This window comes from Bufo gargarizans, chromosome 4 (assembly GCF_014858855.1).
Source record: "Bufo gargarizans isolate SCDJY-AF-19 chromosome 4, ASM1485885v1, whole genome shotgun sequence".
Classification (NCBI taxonomy): domain Eukaryota; kingdom Metazoa; phylum Chordata; class Amphibia; order Anura; family Bufonidae; genus Bufo; species Bufo gargarizans.
In genome coordinates, this window is record NC_058083.1 from 236,747,254 (window position 1) to 236,762,781 (window position 15,528).

Consider the following 15,528-nt stretch of genomic DNA (forward strand, 5'->3'; position numbering starts at 1 on the left):
CATAGAGAGCTGGGCAGTTCTATACGCCAGTCCTCTGGGCATCCTCCAGCAGGCTATGTAGGGCAGTGCCTATTCCTTCCATGCCTGGCACCCAGCAGTATGCCTTATCTGCAGTAAGTGACACGAGCTGCCTGCGGCTATTTTAGGTGAGTGCCCTTCTCCCTGCACTGGACCGCCAGCCAGCCTGGTGCCCACTGTGCCCAGTACCTTTATATCTTTCCAGCACGTCCTCGTAGGCCTGCAGGTATTCCTGTTCTTCACTGCGGTGCTGCGAGGACGACGAGGCACTCGCCATATAATAAGCCATGGCTGAAGTTTGCGCACCGGCTCCCTGTGACCACTGTACAGCCGGGCTCCGGCCACCACGGACAATCTGAGATGTGACGGGGCGGAGGGAGGGGGGAGCTGACACTGGAAACGCCCAGTCTGTGCCTAGCCTCCTCCTGCCCCAGACCAGTGCCCCAGCTGTCACAGGACTTCTCCGGGCTCTCAGTGACAGTAGAGGCTGGGCGGTGTCCGAGGCATTACACAGCTCTTCTCAGAAACCCCCTCTTTCTGCGAGACGGATAGTACCGCCCACAGCTATAAAACGCTGCGAGATGAAACCAGTCCCCTCACTTGTGCTACTGGAAGCATCTCCTCAGCTTGTGTCATGCCTCTAGGGACACACGGCTACCTCACTGCGTGTGTCAGCGCTATGAGGAGGAGACTGTACATGGGCAGGGACTACAATAGTACATGTAGGGCAGAAAAGCGGGAATGTATACACTGCACACCCCAATAACCGTACCACAGCCGTGTATAAATGTGTGAGAGAAACAACACTACCAGTATACGTCAAGCCATTCTGGCTGCAGGAAAGCTGGGTCACAACCAGTATGGCCGCTATAAGAACACCCAGCCACAATGGCTGCCCTCAGCTTTCCCAGCTACAGAATGTTTAAATGAAGAAAAATCATCTTTTAATTATAAAAAACCAGCGGCTGCAGAATATTGTACCTTCCCCAGCAGTAACTGAAGGGAACATGGAACACAATAGGACGTGGCAGATACGTTTCCACACACACTGTGAGCCTCACCCCAGGAAATACTGGGAAGTGCAGCCATGGAAAATATCTCCTGCATGCACAAAGAGGGGAACTCCATGCCAAGCATCACAGGTGCACTACCAGGGGGCAGGGGCACTGCCACACATAACAACACAGGCACCTCATACATTATTAATAGCACATGGCTAAAATCCCTGCCCACAGCCTGGCTGATGGGGCATAGCACAAGGTGCAGTCATTGGTCACAAGAAAAGTTACAAATGATGAGACCTGTATACTGGCACTGCAGCATATTTTCCAGTTTTTCCCTCACCACATTATTTTTTCACTGGCGCTGCAGTGAGAAGTCTTATTTTCCTGTGTTTCGTTTTTTTTTTTTGCATCCTAGTACGCAAAATTTGACAGAATGTTAGGAATTTAATTTACAGGTCGTAACAAATGTTTAACTTTTTTGTAATAAAAACTAAAATGTTTACTATCCATTTGCATTAACTAATTGTTTTAGTAAATTTTTTTTTTTTTTTTTTGCCCCACAAGGGGAGTTTTCAACTTGTAAAGTTGTAAAATAATACATTGAAATACCTATGTAAGGCTACTCACACTAGTGTTTTTGCTTCATCCGGCAGGGTTCTGGAAAAACGCTTCCGTTACTGATAATACAACCGTCTGCATCCGTTTTGAATGAATCCGGTTGTATTATCTTTAAAGAAAAAAACCTCCCACGAATGTGTGCCACTTAGTGCAGCCTTAGGCCCCTTTCACAAGGGCGAGATTTCCGCGCGGGTGCAATGCGTGAGGTGAACGCATTGCACCCGCACTGAATCCGGACCCATTCATTTCTATGGGGCTGTGCACATGAGCGGTGATTTTCATGCATCACTTGTGCGTTGCGTGAAAATCGCAGCATGCTTCTCTTTGTGCATTTTTCACGCAACGCAGGCCCCATAGAAATGAATGGGGTTGCGTGAAATTTCGCAAGCGTCCGCAAGCAAGTGCGGATTCGGTGCTATTTTCACGCACAGTTGCTAGGTGATGATCGGGATGGGGACCCGATCATTATTATTTTCCCTTATAACATGGTTATAAGGGAAAATAATAGCATTCTGAGTACAGAATTAATACATAGTAAAATAGGGCTGGAGGGGTTAAAAAAATAATTTAACTCACCTTAATGAGAAGAAGTTCGGGTCTGGGTACCACAGTCAGTTTTTTATCACGCGCGTGCAAAACGCATGAAAACGCGATGAAAACTGAACAACGGAACGCAATCGCAGTCAAAATTGACTGAAATTGCATACCTACTTGCGCGGGTTTGCCGCAATGCACCGGGACGCATCCGGAACTAATCCGGACACGCTCGTCTCAAGGGGCCTTAGTGTTTCAAAACAAGAGACTGACCAGCTATGGGAGGAGGAGCTCAGCCCTGGATGCATGTTTACAGTGTTGTAGGACACTGGCTCCTCCTCCTGCAGGCAAGGGACAAATCAGAGTGGTCCCTTGCCGACGATCGTTGCGATTGGTTAGCCTATGCAGACTAACCAATCGGAGCGCGACACTGTAAAAATGCCGGTTTCAGGTTGTGATCTCAGCTAACACTCTGCTGCAACGGACAAAATACCGATCAGCCGTTTAGCCCCATAGATGCCGCGGTCAGCAGCTGCCCGCGGCATCCATGGGGTTGAGAGGGAGGAAGCTCTTGGGTAGTGGAGGAGGTTGTCTGCATTCTGATTGGTCCTGCTTGTGTGCTAGTGCATGTGAGGAAAGCAAGGGCTTATGGGAAGTGAGGGAAATACAGGATGGCCTCAAGGAAGTGCAGCAGAGGCCATTTTAGGAAGATGCGGAAATAGAGGCACAGAGAAATATGGTTGCTAAGGGCTGAGTACAGACATTTCCACCTGATATCTGTTTTTTTTAAGATGAGAAAGTGCTATATGCAGTCCTTTTTTTTTTCCCATCTAAAAAAACAGATCTCAGATGGAAATGGCTCAAACGGATGACAACTGAACAGAAACAGAAAACTAAACGCTGATATGAATGCCCCCTAAAGTGCACTGGCAGCGTATCTCACGTGTGCTCTAACAGGGATGTCTTGGGGAAACACTAGATGTCTTTGTTAGCACATGTTCACACAGGGTCTCCCATCCAGATGCACAGGCAGAAGATCTTTCATGGATTACAATAGCACCTTACAAAATATTTCTGCAGTGTAGCTGTATCCTTATGTTACAGGTTTGTTGGGGATTTTCCCCAGTGAGTTAAACCCCAATTTTTGAGGATTGTCTGCAGTTCCTGCAAGTCCTAAATTAAAAAAACACTCTTTGCCTGGTGATTCGGTGGTTCTCTTGCCTGGATCCCTGTCCGCATCTGTACACCTGGCTTTCCGTGACCAAGTCTTGTCATATGAGATTGACGCAGCCAATCATAGGCTGCATGTGCAAGACATCATGACAGGAGGCCGGATATACAGAGGCCATCATGGGACCAGAGGTGTATTGCCATAAGAGGGCCAGGGAAGATGAGCAGACTTTTTTTTTTTTTTCTTTTTTTAGCGCTCAAATGTTTTCTAGACGTAAATCAGCAAAGAAATCTGCAGAATTTGACACACAAAAAGAAACATACCTGTCTATGTAAGGTCTCACAGCTGACAATGCATATCAGAGCAAAAACTAGTGTTGAGTAAATCTCCGGACAGTATTAATCCAAAGTTTTGAATGAAGCGACTTCGGATGTAGCACCCGAAGCTCGCTTCGCTCAACACTAGCAAAAACCAAGCCATTAGGAGGAAGGAACTACCTGAAGAGCACCGAGACAGGATTGTATGAAGGCACATATCCGGAGAAGTTTGGAACAACCAGGACCCTTCCTAGAGCTGGCTGCCCCTTCAAACTTATTAATTGGAGGAAAAGGGCCTTGGTAAGAGAAGTGACCAAGAAACCAATGGTCATTCTGGCTGAGCTCCCAGATGGGAGAAACTTCCAGAAGGTCAACCATCACCACATAAGTCCACCAATCTGGGTTTTATGGCAAAGTGCCCAGAAAGAAGCCTCTCTTCAGTAAAAGACACATGAAAGCCCACCTGGAGTTTGCAAAAAAGGATCTGACGGACTCTCAGACTTTGAGAAACAAGATTCTCTGGTCTGATAAATCCAAGATGGAACTTTTTTTTTAATCTCAATTCTAAGCATCAAGCCTGGAGGAAACCATCACCTGCACAATACCATTGCTACAGTTAAGCATGGTGGTAGCAAAATCATGCTGTGGGAGTGTTTTTTAGTGGCTGGGACAGTGAGACTGGTCAGGGTTGAGGAAAAGCTGAATGGAGCAAAGTAAAGAGTTATGCTTAATGAAAAACTGATCCAGAGTGCCCGGGACCTCAGACGGAGCCAAAGGTTCACATTCCAACAAGACAAGGACCCTAAGCACATAGTCAAAACAAAATATGAGTAGCTTAGGGACATCTCTTTGAATGTCTTTGAGAGGCCCAACCAGAGCCCTGACTTAAATACAATCAAACATCTAAAGGAACCTGAAAATGATGGTTCCCATCCAACTTGACAGAGCTTGAGAGGATTGGCTGAGAAAAATGGCCGAAAACCCCCAAATCTAGTTGTGCAAACCTTGTGGCATTATACCCAAGAAGACTTCAGGCTGTAATCACTACCAAATGTGCTTCAACTAAGTACTGAGTAAGGCTAGGGCTACACGACGACATTAGTTCCGCAGATCACGGGCACCGGCCATGTAAACGCTGCATCGCAGCTCCATTGGCTTGAACGGGTCCGCGATCTACAAGATACGGAAAAAGATCAGACGTGTTCTATCTCTTGCCGTGTTTATCTTGCGGATCACGGACCCAATCAAGTCAATGGGTCTGCATCCGCTATGCAGAGTTCACAAGGCCGGTGTCCGTTTTTTTGCAGACCGCTATTTGTGCAACACGGGCACGGTGACCATACGATCGTGTAAATGGGCCCTTGCACAGAGAATGCTGTCAATCACTGATAACACCTCCCATGTGAACAGTGAAGTCAGAAAAAACAGATACACATGTATAAAATCGAAGTTTTAATGAATCTTTTCCCATAAAACTATATCTGCTCAGCTCCTCCTGCTCTAAAACCTGGTGCCCTCAGACTGTACAGCTTTCATGGTGACAGGTTCTCTTTAGTAGTACCAATAAAAAGTACAGCTTACAAGCCCTCATACAGATCGATTGATGGGAAAAAGCTATAAGTGTCAGAATATGGCAACACAAAGCAAAATGTATATTTATTTTTTAAAAGGTTTTTCTTTTTTTTCTTTTTTAAGTAGTAAAACATAAACTATAAAAATCAAGTGCTTTCTGGACATTTTATTATAAATCTGAGAGCTGCTCAAGCACTGATCTCGACCCATATTGCCTGGCTTGCAGTAATTGTCCTACTCAATTTTAGAAGTGTTTTATGGGTTTGAGGTCAGGATGAGCCCTAAACCATTATTCCTTCTCATCCATATTTTATAGCCGGATATTTGTATTATGGAATTTTTGAATTTATTGAATGAGCCAGTCCAGCATGGAAAAAATTGACAAAGATGGTGCATGCTGCCGTTTTCTCTGTACACACTAATGGTCCGTGAAGAGAACGTTTGCATTGGCCCATTGGCTTTGAGGAATTATTCAGACAAACAACTTGCCTGCTCGGTTGTTGCTCGTGTGAACGCACAGGCAGCACAGTGATAGCGCTGGTGTCTGAAGTATGCAATAACAAAGCTCCGTGCAGCAAGTAGCTTTCTTATTTGGAAGGAAGCTGCCTATTCGTCAGTTTGGGTGGGCTGTCGGACCATGCGGCGAATCGCTCTGAAGCTATAGAGCAGCGGTTCTCAACCTAGGGGTCGCGACCTCTATTGTGGGGCGCCCGTGTAGCGTTATACTACCCTACCTCGTGAGCAGTGGCGTCGCCAGAGGGGGCCACGGCCTCCCCTACATCACGCTGTGCCCCCCCAACTAAAATGCCCCCGTTCCCGCCCCCCAAGTGAGCCGCCGCCGCCGCAGTCAAGCACAGGGAGATGAGCAAGTCCATTGCGCTCATCTCCCTTGTAATCTGCCTGTGCTGCGTCGGTGCAGGGGAGGGAGAGGTGTGTCCCCTCCCCTTCCTCTGATAGGCTGCCGGCGCACTAGGCCGGCAGCCTATCAGAGGCCGGCGCAGGCGGCGCGATGACGTCATCACGCCACCTGAGCCTTACAGCGCGGGACACAGGCCAGAAGAGGCCTGCATCGCATCGCTGACACTGAGGTAAGTGTTTTTTTTTATTTTATTCCAATACTGGCATATGATGATAGGGGGGGACTTAATACTGGCTGGCACATGATGATGATTGGGGGGGACTTAATACTGGCTGGCACATGATGATGATTGGGGGGGGACTTAATACTGGCTGGCACATGATGATGATGGGCGGGGGGACTTTATACTGGCACATGATGATGATTGGGGGGGGCGACTTTATACTGGCACATGATTGGGGGGGCGACTTTTTTTTTTTTTTTTTGAAGATAAAATGTAATCTTTAATAATGTTACTATGAGGGTCCATTCACTCGTCCGTAAGTGTTTTGTGGATCCGCAAAACACTGACATCGGCAATGTGCGTTCCACAATTTGCGAACCGCACATCGCCGGCACTATTTTTTTTTTATACATTTATCTTTTATTCTTTTTCTTATATATGCCAAGTAATAGAGGGGGGAGCACATATAACAATACATATGTCAATACATTTAGAGCAGTGTATCTAGTTACATGTTATGGTGACATACATATATAAAAGACATCTATAGCCGAAGTTATCCTGACATTAATATCATTTCTTAAATACATATCGAGGTTCATCAGCTCTACCCCCAAAAAAAAACAATAAAAAAAGTGGGAGACCCATTTCCCCCCCCCCCCCCCCCATTGTCCCCCACCCGCCAATCCCGTCTAGTCTGGTCTGGTGCGGCGGCCCCGCGGGGCGATGGAGCACTCTTGCCCCCATCTGAGGTATCTATCAGAGTTTTATAGTATCCAAACCAATTAGTGTGGGCCGTGTTTAGTAACATTTATTATTCAAGAAAGTGGGGTATATTTATTAATACTGGAGTGTAGCCTCAATGATAGCACTAAAAGGGCATCAGTTCCAGTCAGGAAAATTCCTCTCCCCATATCAACTTTCTCTATATGCCCATTTCAGTAGCAAAATGCACCCCACATCGTTTCATACTCTCGAAGTTTGTCATTCTTGTCATTAAGGTTTGCCATTCATTAATTGTCGGAAGTCTATCTTTCACCCACTGTCTCAAGATTATTACCTTGGCCAATAGGAAGCCCCTCAACCAATAAGCCTGTTCATCTTTGGAGGTTTTTTTTTTATATTCAAGAGGGAGAAAACCAAGCACAACTACTTGAATGGTTAAAGGGGGGCTGGTCCTGTTTTGTGCCGTCATTATCTGAAATATACTATCCCAAAAGGTCCTAATCACAGGACAATCCCACAGCATGTGTACGATCCCGGCAGCTACAAGGGAGCATTTCAAACAGCTAAATTCTAAGCCCTTATTGCTATATACTTTGGATAGGAGGCTCGGAGTGACATATAGACGGTGTATTATTTTAAATTGTAACAATTGATATTGTCGTGAAGAGGAGGCCTTCTTGATATTTTGATAGATTTCCCGCCATTGTGAGGGATTACATTCCCCTATATCCGCATTCCACTTATCTACACTTTTAAATTTAGTGGTTGTACTTAATTCCTCAATAAATCTCTTATAAATTAGTGAAATCTTAATTTTATTCCCGAATAAATTATAACAAAATACTAAAAACCCTGGGGTGTCTTTTATAGGTATTTTTTTAAGAGTACATGCTAGTGCGTGATGTAGTTGAAAGTATCTATAGTGCTCTAGTGCAGTTCTTGGTGTCAGTTGATTCAATTCCCTTATTGGTTTAATTTTCCCTTTCATATATATATGTGAAACTAATGTGATACCTTTTTGAATCCAATATTCCTTTGCATTAAGTGTCGAGAATTCTGTTAACGCGGGATTGTCCCATATCGGGGAGAAGTCCAGAATTTTTGGAGCCAGAGTCAATTTCTTAATCCTGTTCCAAACTTTCTGCAGCGCAGCCCCAATGGGACAAGACTGACTTGCATGTTGGAGAATTCCAGTTTCAAGTATATTAAATATATTATACGTGGGTTGATGTCGTTGCCCTAGAATATGGGGCAGTAATGCTCCATCTCCGTTGTTAACGCACCACTGTAGTTGTGCACACAAATAGTATATTTGAAAATGGGGCAAGCCTAGGCCTCCATTGCTAGCTGGCATTCGCAAGTATTGTAGTTTAATGCGAACCCTTTTCCTGCCCCATATCAGGTCGTTTATCAAACGATCAATCAGATTGAAAACACTATCCTCAATCCAAGCCGGGCAAGAGCTTACCGTATATAGTATCCACGGCAGTAGAATCATTTTAATCAACACAATCCTATTTATCTGCGACAGTGGGAGTTTCTGCCAGATCCTTATTTTTTCTTTTATCTTCCCGACTAAGGGGATAATATTTAACTTGTTGTAGTTCCTGATGGTATTACTAATTTTTATCCCAAGATAGTCTAAATGATCAGTTGGGGCAATAATTCTGACCCGTAGGTCGTTCGGGGGAGGCATCCGATTGAGAGGGAAGAGCACAGACTTTACCCAATTTATCGCATAGCCGGAAACTCTACCGAATTCCTCTGTTATCCGTATAACATCGGGGACATTTCTCCATCCGTCATTCAGGTAGAGTAACACGTCGTCTGCATATAGACAGATCTTATCATCCGTACCCTTCCCCCCAAAGCCCACTATGCCAGGTTCTGTGCGTATCCTGCAAGCGAATGGTTCCATAAAGATCGAGAAGAGGAGCGGAGAGAGTGGGCACCCCTGGCGCGTCCCCCGCTTTAGGGAGACGGCAGGGGTGAGTACCCCATTGACCTTAATTCTAGCGGTGGCGTCACAGTATAGCAATTTGACCCATCCAATAAATGTCTGACCCAGGTTCATCCTATGCATAACACGCCAGAGGAAGGGCCACTCCACCCGATCAAACGCCTTAGCGGCGTCTAATGACAGGATGGAGTGGTCCTCCCCCCCCCCCAATCTGGATATTAAGGATGGTCCGGCGTATATTTGTCTGTATCTGTCGCCCTGGTATAAATCCAGTCTGGTCAACATGGACCAACCGAGCTATTACTTTTTTTAGCCTATTAGAGAGAGCTTTGGCAATAATTTTATAGTCCGCATTAAGCAGTGATATAGGCCGATAGTCCTCAACCTTATTGCCGTCTTTTCCTTTCTTTAGGATCAGTGTGACTGTTGCCTCAGTCATGGACGGGGGCAGTTTTCCACACTCACTAGATCTATTCAGGACCTGTAATAACCCGGGGAGAAGTACCCCCGTGTGGCATTTATATATGCCAAACGGGAGCCCATCCAACCCGGGCACCGAGGAGCCCCGAGTCTCTTGCAGGGCCGCCTGTAGCTCCCCCAAAGAAATGGGGGAGCCCAAGGCGGCCGAGTCCAAGTCCGACAGTGCCGGGATCTTAACTTGTTTCAGGAATTCATCTATCTGAGGTCCTGCATCCGCCACACCAGAGCGATATAGATTATCGAAGTATTTAAAAAACTCTCCCTCCATCTCCACTCCACCTCCCAGTCTGTGCCCATCATCTGTCAATAGTTGTTGGATCTTTTGGGAGGGTCTTTGATTCGCAATAATGGAGGTCAATAACCTACCCGGAGTGCCGCACTCACAGAAGTCTTTATATCCCATAAAAAACAGTTGGTTCTGGGCTTTCTCCCGCATAAAGATGGAGTATTGGTCTTTAGCAGATTTTAACTTAGTGCGTATATTAGCATCGTTTTGTGTGCGAATACAGCCCTCCAGGTATGCAATATTTACCTCCAACTTCCTTTGTTCCTCAAAGAAAACATTTTTTTTTTCTTTTTTATTCGGGAGAAGTATATCCCGCGTATAAATGCCTTCATAGCATCCCAGACATAATGAACATGTGTTGTAGCGATGTTTTCCTGCCAAAATTGTATAAGTTCTTTATCAATCCCTACAGAGTCATTTAATATAGTTAACCAATGTTCATTCAATCTAAACGGCCTGCTAATGCCGACTTGTTGTCCGGTCTTCATCACCAGTAAAATTGGTGAATGGTCAGAGATGCCGTGTATCTCATATGTCATTTTTAAAATAGATTCAAGCATCTCGCCATTGGCCAAGGCAATATCAATCCTGGACATAGCACTATACGCTCTGCTGAAACAGGAAAACACCTGTCTATTACCATAGAGCCGTCTCCAGACATCTATTAATCCCATCTCCTCACAGAACCCACGAAATAGGGCATACTTTTCCTGCGTATTTTTCCGGGCAGATGAAAATCTATCTAGCTCCGGATCCAGTACGCAGTTAAAGTCGCCGCATATTAATACCGGAGACCGCTCCCTACTATGCAAAAAAAGGGCAAGTTGCTTTAAAACATTCATTGTAAATGGTGGCGGGATATACAAAAAGGCCAGGACACACTTTCTGCCATTCCATTGAGCGTAAAGAAAGATGAATCGCCCATCCCTATCGATCAACTGATCAAGCGGAGTAAAATCGATGTTCTGATGTACATACACACTGATCCCACGGGAATATGGCGAGAAGCCAGAGTGGAACTGATGCCCCGCCCATCTCTTTATTAAATATTCTGGAATGTTTGGCGTGGCATGCGTCTCCAATAGGGCCACTATTGCAGGGAGATGACGGTTAATCAAATCAAAGACCACAACCCGTTTCGTTCTATCCGCCAGCCCACGTACATTCCATATCATAACTCTATTATTAATCATGTCATGAATTATGAAGGAGGCGTCCATCGCCCCCCGCAGGCAGCCGCACCCAGACCAGAATCCACCCCCGCCTACCACCCACCCCACCCAATTGACTCCCACCCCCCCATATCCCCCTTACTGGTTCACTGATGCAAAGCATCATTGTAAACCTCTTACATTTCGCCCCTCCATCCGTGGGCCGCCCCTATTGTTCCCCCAGTCCCCTACACCTGATCAGCCTCCTGCCATATCAGTCAAGACTCAATATCTAATCCCTAACAGTGTCTAACCACTCCAGGGTTTCTCCAGGCGAGTAGAAAAACATTATAGTATCTCTGTATACTACTCTTAGCTTAGCCGGGTATAGCATAGAGTATTCGATGTTTCCATCCCGTAATCTTTTTTTAATGTCATAATACTCCCTACGCTTATTCTGAGTGTCTTTAGAAAAATCAGGGTATATCCGTATCATGTGGCCGTCCAGAGTTACCTCTGCCAATTCCCGCTTACGTCGAAGAACCCAATCTCTATCACTAGTCGATAGTATCCTAATTAAGAGGGGGCGAGGGGGGTCCCCCGGCGGGACCTTTTTTACAGGGACTCTGTGCGCTCTCTCTACACAAAATCCAGGAGTGTCTCCACAGGGTCCCAGCATTTCAATCAGCCATTTTTGCATAAATGCCGCGGGGTTCCCCCCCTCTACTCCCTCTGGGAGACCCAATATTCTAAGATTATTTCGGCGTGCTCTATCCTCCATATCAGTCAATTTTGTATTAATCCGTTTATTTTCCTTATCCAATTCATCTATTTTTTTTGACATTTGTCGCTGTTCTATTTGGACCTTGGATAGTTCGGTTTCGACTATTGAAACGCTAACCCTGATTTTATTCATGTCTTCTCTGATATGGGTAAGCTCAGTCTGTAATGTCTGTACTGTGCTGGCAACATCTAAAACCGATTGGTTGGTAGTCTGCACTGCCGATAATATGTCCACTAATTTATTCTCAATCATGTCAAATCGCACAGATTGCTCAATCTGTGCAGGCAGGTCTATTTGTGTCTCCACTGGTTCAGGTATTTTTTTCCCCCCCCTCTGTTTAGGTGGAGGCGATTTTAGATATTTATCCAATCTTGCCTGTGAACTATTCTCATCACCAGCCCTCGGGGATCCCATACCCCCAGATCTCCTATTATATTTAGGGGGCATAGTTCCAATGTATAAGTCACGGATAATCCGTACAGGGAAAAAGAGAGGAAGAGTGGAAAGAGAAAAAGGCAGGCAATTCAAAGGGCGGACGCACTTATAATCTCGCCCCTTGACATGAATATCCTAGCACTGTACCCCTTTTTTTTCTTTTTTCTTTCCTTTTTTTTTTTTTTCTTCCTTTCCCTTTCCCTCCCCCTTCCCTCCCCTCTCTCTCCCACCTCCTACCTCCCCCCCTAAAGCATTAGTTTATCAAAGACCTTTTTAAAAGGGGTATAAATATAGACCGCTATTTAGAACATATATATATACATATACACATGAAATGACGACGGCAGTTATTAACGTAGCATTAAGCCCAGTGGGTACCTAGGTCTTGCAAAAGATCAAAAAAAAAAAAAAAAAAAAAAAAAAAAAAAGGGGGAGAGCAGGCGGAGGGAGGGCGCCTAATTATGTCAATAACACAAAAAAAGAAGAAAAAAAAAAAAAAAGGAGAGAGGAGAAGGCAGAAGTTAGTAAGTTAGTAAGGGGAAGAGGACACAGCTCCCCTCGTCACTCTCTGCGCATGTCAAGAGTTCGCCTAGTTATCATTTAACTGCCCAAAAATAGAGCGATGGGCCAGATGGACCATGTCCTTCCTTCCCCAGGATTTTCGGGATAATGGGCAATAGTCTCCAGTAGTCGCCAGAGGTTTATATCAGGGACAGTCCAGCAAATCCAATGTGTCGCCTCAGGGAGCCTCTATTGGCTTGTTGTAGGGAGAATGTCCAGCATGTCCAACATTCAGTATTGGCCCCCCATATTCTCCTATGATACACGTTTTTTTTTTTGTTTTTTTTTGCGGTAGTGTAATCAGTGCACATTCACTATAAAGGGGTATGTATATGTTACAACCCTTGAACAATGGGGGAAACACATGAGGCCACAGAGTACCCCTATATCCCCTATATCCAGGAAGGGCAAAGGTTATTCCGGCTCTTATTCCCAAGCCGTCAGCCTCACCGAAGGCCACCACAGAGTCCTCCCCTATCGCCAATCAGCAGAGACACACCGGAGGCACACACCCGACCAGCGCGGCACCAGGGGGCAGCAAACAGAAGGTGAGTAAGAGAGCCGGGTCAGATGGATCGAATGGGGGGCGAGTTTCTATATACGCAGGGTAGGTTTACAAAACGCTAATTAGCAGGAGCGGATGTTAGTAGGTAAGCACACAGGACCGATCTCACCGGATTTTCAGCCAGCCGGCCCGTCCAAGTGTGTCATCACCCTCCACCGCGTATGCCTCTCCACTGCGGATTTGTCTGCAGGCAGCGACCCCTTTCATTGTAGCAGACGACTCCCAGTGCTCTTTCCACTCCAGCGTCAAGACAGGTATAGCGCCCAGGATCACATCGGGTCCATAGGGAGGGATACAGCTAACTGCTATCGCCCGGTAGCTTGGCAGACATCAATGGCTCCCAGCTCAGTTCAACAGACCGCGCTGAAGAGAGGCAGGGCAGGTGCAAGAACCACACGCCGAGACGCCAGGTCAGGGCGGGCGAACAAGGGGGCGGTACCCATACGGACGTGCAGCACGTCTACGTAGCTTCTCTGCTACGTCATGCTGTCTGTGCAGGAAACTGTGCAGGGGGGGCGACTTAATACTGGCACATGATGATGATGGGGGGATGGGGACTTAATACTGGCATATGATGATGATGGGGGGACTTAATACTGGCACATGATGATGATGGGGGGGCGACGACTTTATACTGGCACATGATGATGATGGGTGGGGGGACTTTATACTGGCACATGATGATGATTGGGGGGACGACGACTTTATACTGGCACATGATGATGATTGGGGGGACATATCAGATATTTACATTACAATTCATAACAGTAGCAAAATTAGTTATGACGTAGCAAGGAAAAAAATTTAATGGTTGGGGGTCACCACAACATGAGGAACTGTATTAACGGCTTTAGAAAGGTTGAGAACCACTGCTATAGAGGGAGACTTGTGCAGCGGTGCCGCGATCTTCAATGCTGCTAGCGGATGGGCAGGGTAAGCAGCCTCCTGGTGGGCAGAGGACTTTAGTTAATGTTGGTCAGGGTGGGCTGTCTAGGTTTTCTAAGCCCCTTGAAGGGGTCAGGAGTGAATGTAGGGCAGGCAAAGTACAGGGGAGTGAGATACAGTATACTGGACTGTACTTTATCACTTGGCTATAAATGCCTGGCATGCACTCACTCCAGACCCCTCCCTTATTAACCCTATCCTAGAGGGAAGGGAGTGCTAGTATTTATATGGGACTATATGATGGAGGGGCTAAAGGGAGGGCTGATGTTATTTACATGGGACTGTACACTGGAGGGGACTGAATAGAAGGGAGAGATGTTATTTAGACCAGTAATGGTTCCCCTCCATAAATACAAACCTCTTAGGGCACGTTCACACCACCGCTACCTATTTCTATTATTCTACTCCGTTAGATGAGCAAAGCAACCAAATGGAAGTACTGTATAGGGCACATAGCTGAGCCGAACTCGGCTGAACCGACTCCATTGACTATAATGCAATTTGTTCAGTTTCCGATCGGGGTCTTATCTTTTTTACCAGACAAAGCCCTGCATCACAGGATTTTTTTTGTCCAGTCTTTTTGACAGAATCTGTGACAGAGGCCTTGAACAGAGCACATGTGAACAGGCCCTTAAAGGGGTTATTCAATTCTAAAAATGCCCCCCACAATGCGATGGGGAGATGCAGGGATCCGGAGTGACACTGGTGCTGGGGAACAGGGTAAGGCTTATTGCACACAAACAGGTTTTTTTTCCGTTCCGTTTTTGCGGATTCATTTCAATGGTTCCACAAAAAAACGGAATGTACTCCGTATGCATTCTGTTTCCGTATTTCAGTATATACGTTCCGCTGAAAGATAGAACTTGTCCTATTATTGCCCGCAAATAACGATCTGTGGCTCCATTCAAGTCAATGGGTCCGCAAAAAAAAAATATACGGAATGCATACAGAACACATCCGTATGTCATCCGTTTTTTGCGGATCCATACTCACTTTGCCCATGTGTATACTGTTAAAACACATTACTGTATATTACAATAATGATAAAAAAATGTCATGTTTCTGTTTGAGATCCGCAAACAACGGATCGCATACGGAAACCATACAGAGATTTTTTTGCAGAACTACAGAACGGAAACAAAAAAGAACAACGGATCCGTTAAAAAAGGACTGCAAAATACTGTATCTTGCGGTCTGTTTTAGACGGATCAGTTCTTCTGTTTCAGTGTTTCCGCTTCCGTTCCGTTTTTCCATTTGGTTTCCGTTTGTGATCTGTTTTTTGCGGATCAGAAACAGAAGCATACAATAATGTTTAAACA

At 45.7% G+C, this 15,528-nt stretch overlaps 1 protein-coding gene across 12 annotated transcripts in view; it reads right to left on the minus strand.

The window, feature by feature from the left end:
• DST (dystonin) overlaps window positions 1-15,528 on the minus strand; it is a 566,706-nt gene that overhangs the window by 458,564 nt on the left and 92,614 nt on the right. Inside the window, exon 1 of one of the 12 annotated variants that reach the window (XM_044290842.1) lies at window positions 208-467. The exons of the other annotated variants lie outside the window; for them this stretch is intronic. Within the exon in view, the coding sequence (XP_044146777.1) occupies window positions 208-307 (100 nt within the window). The 5' untranslated portion in view covers window positions 308-467. Of the gene's footprint in view, window positions 1-207; window positions 468-15,528 lie in introns of those variants that run through there. 12 annotated transcript variants of the gene reach the window in all.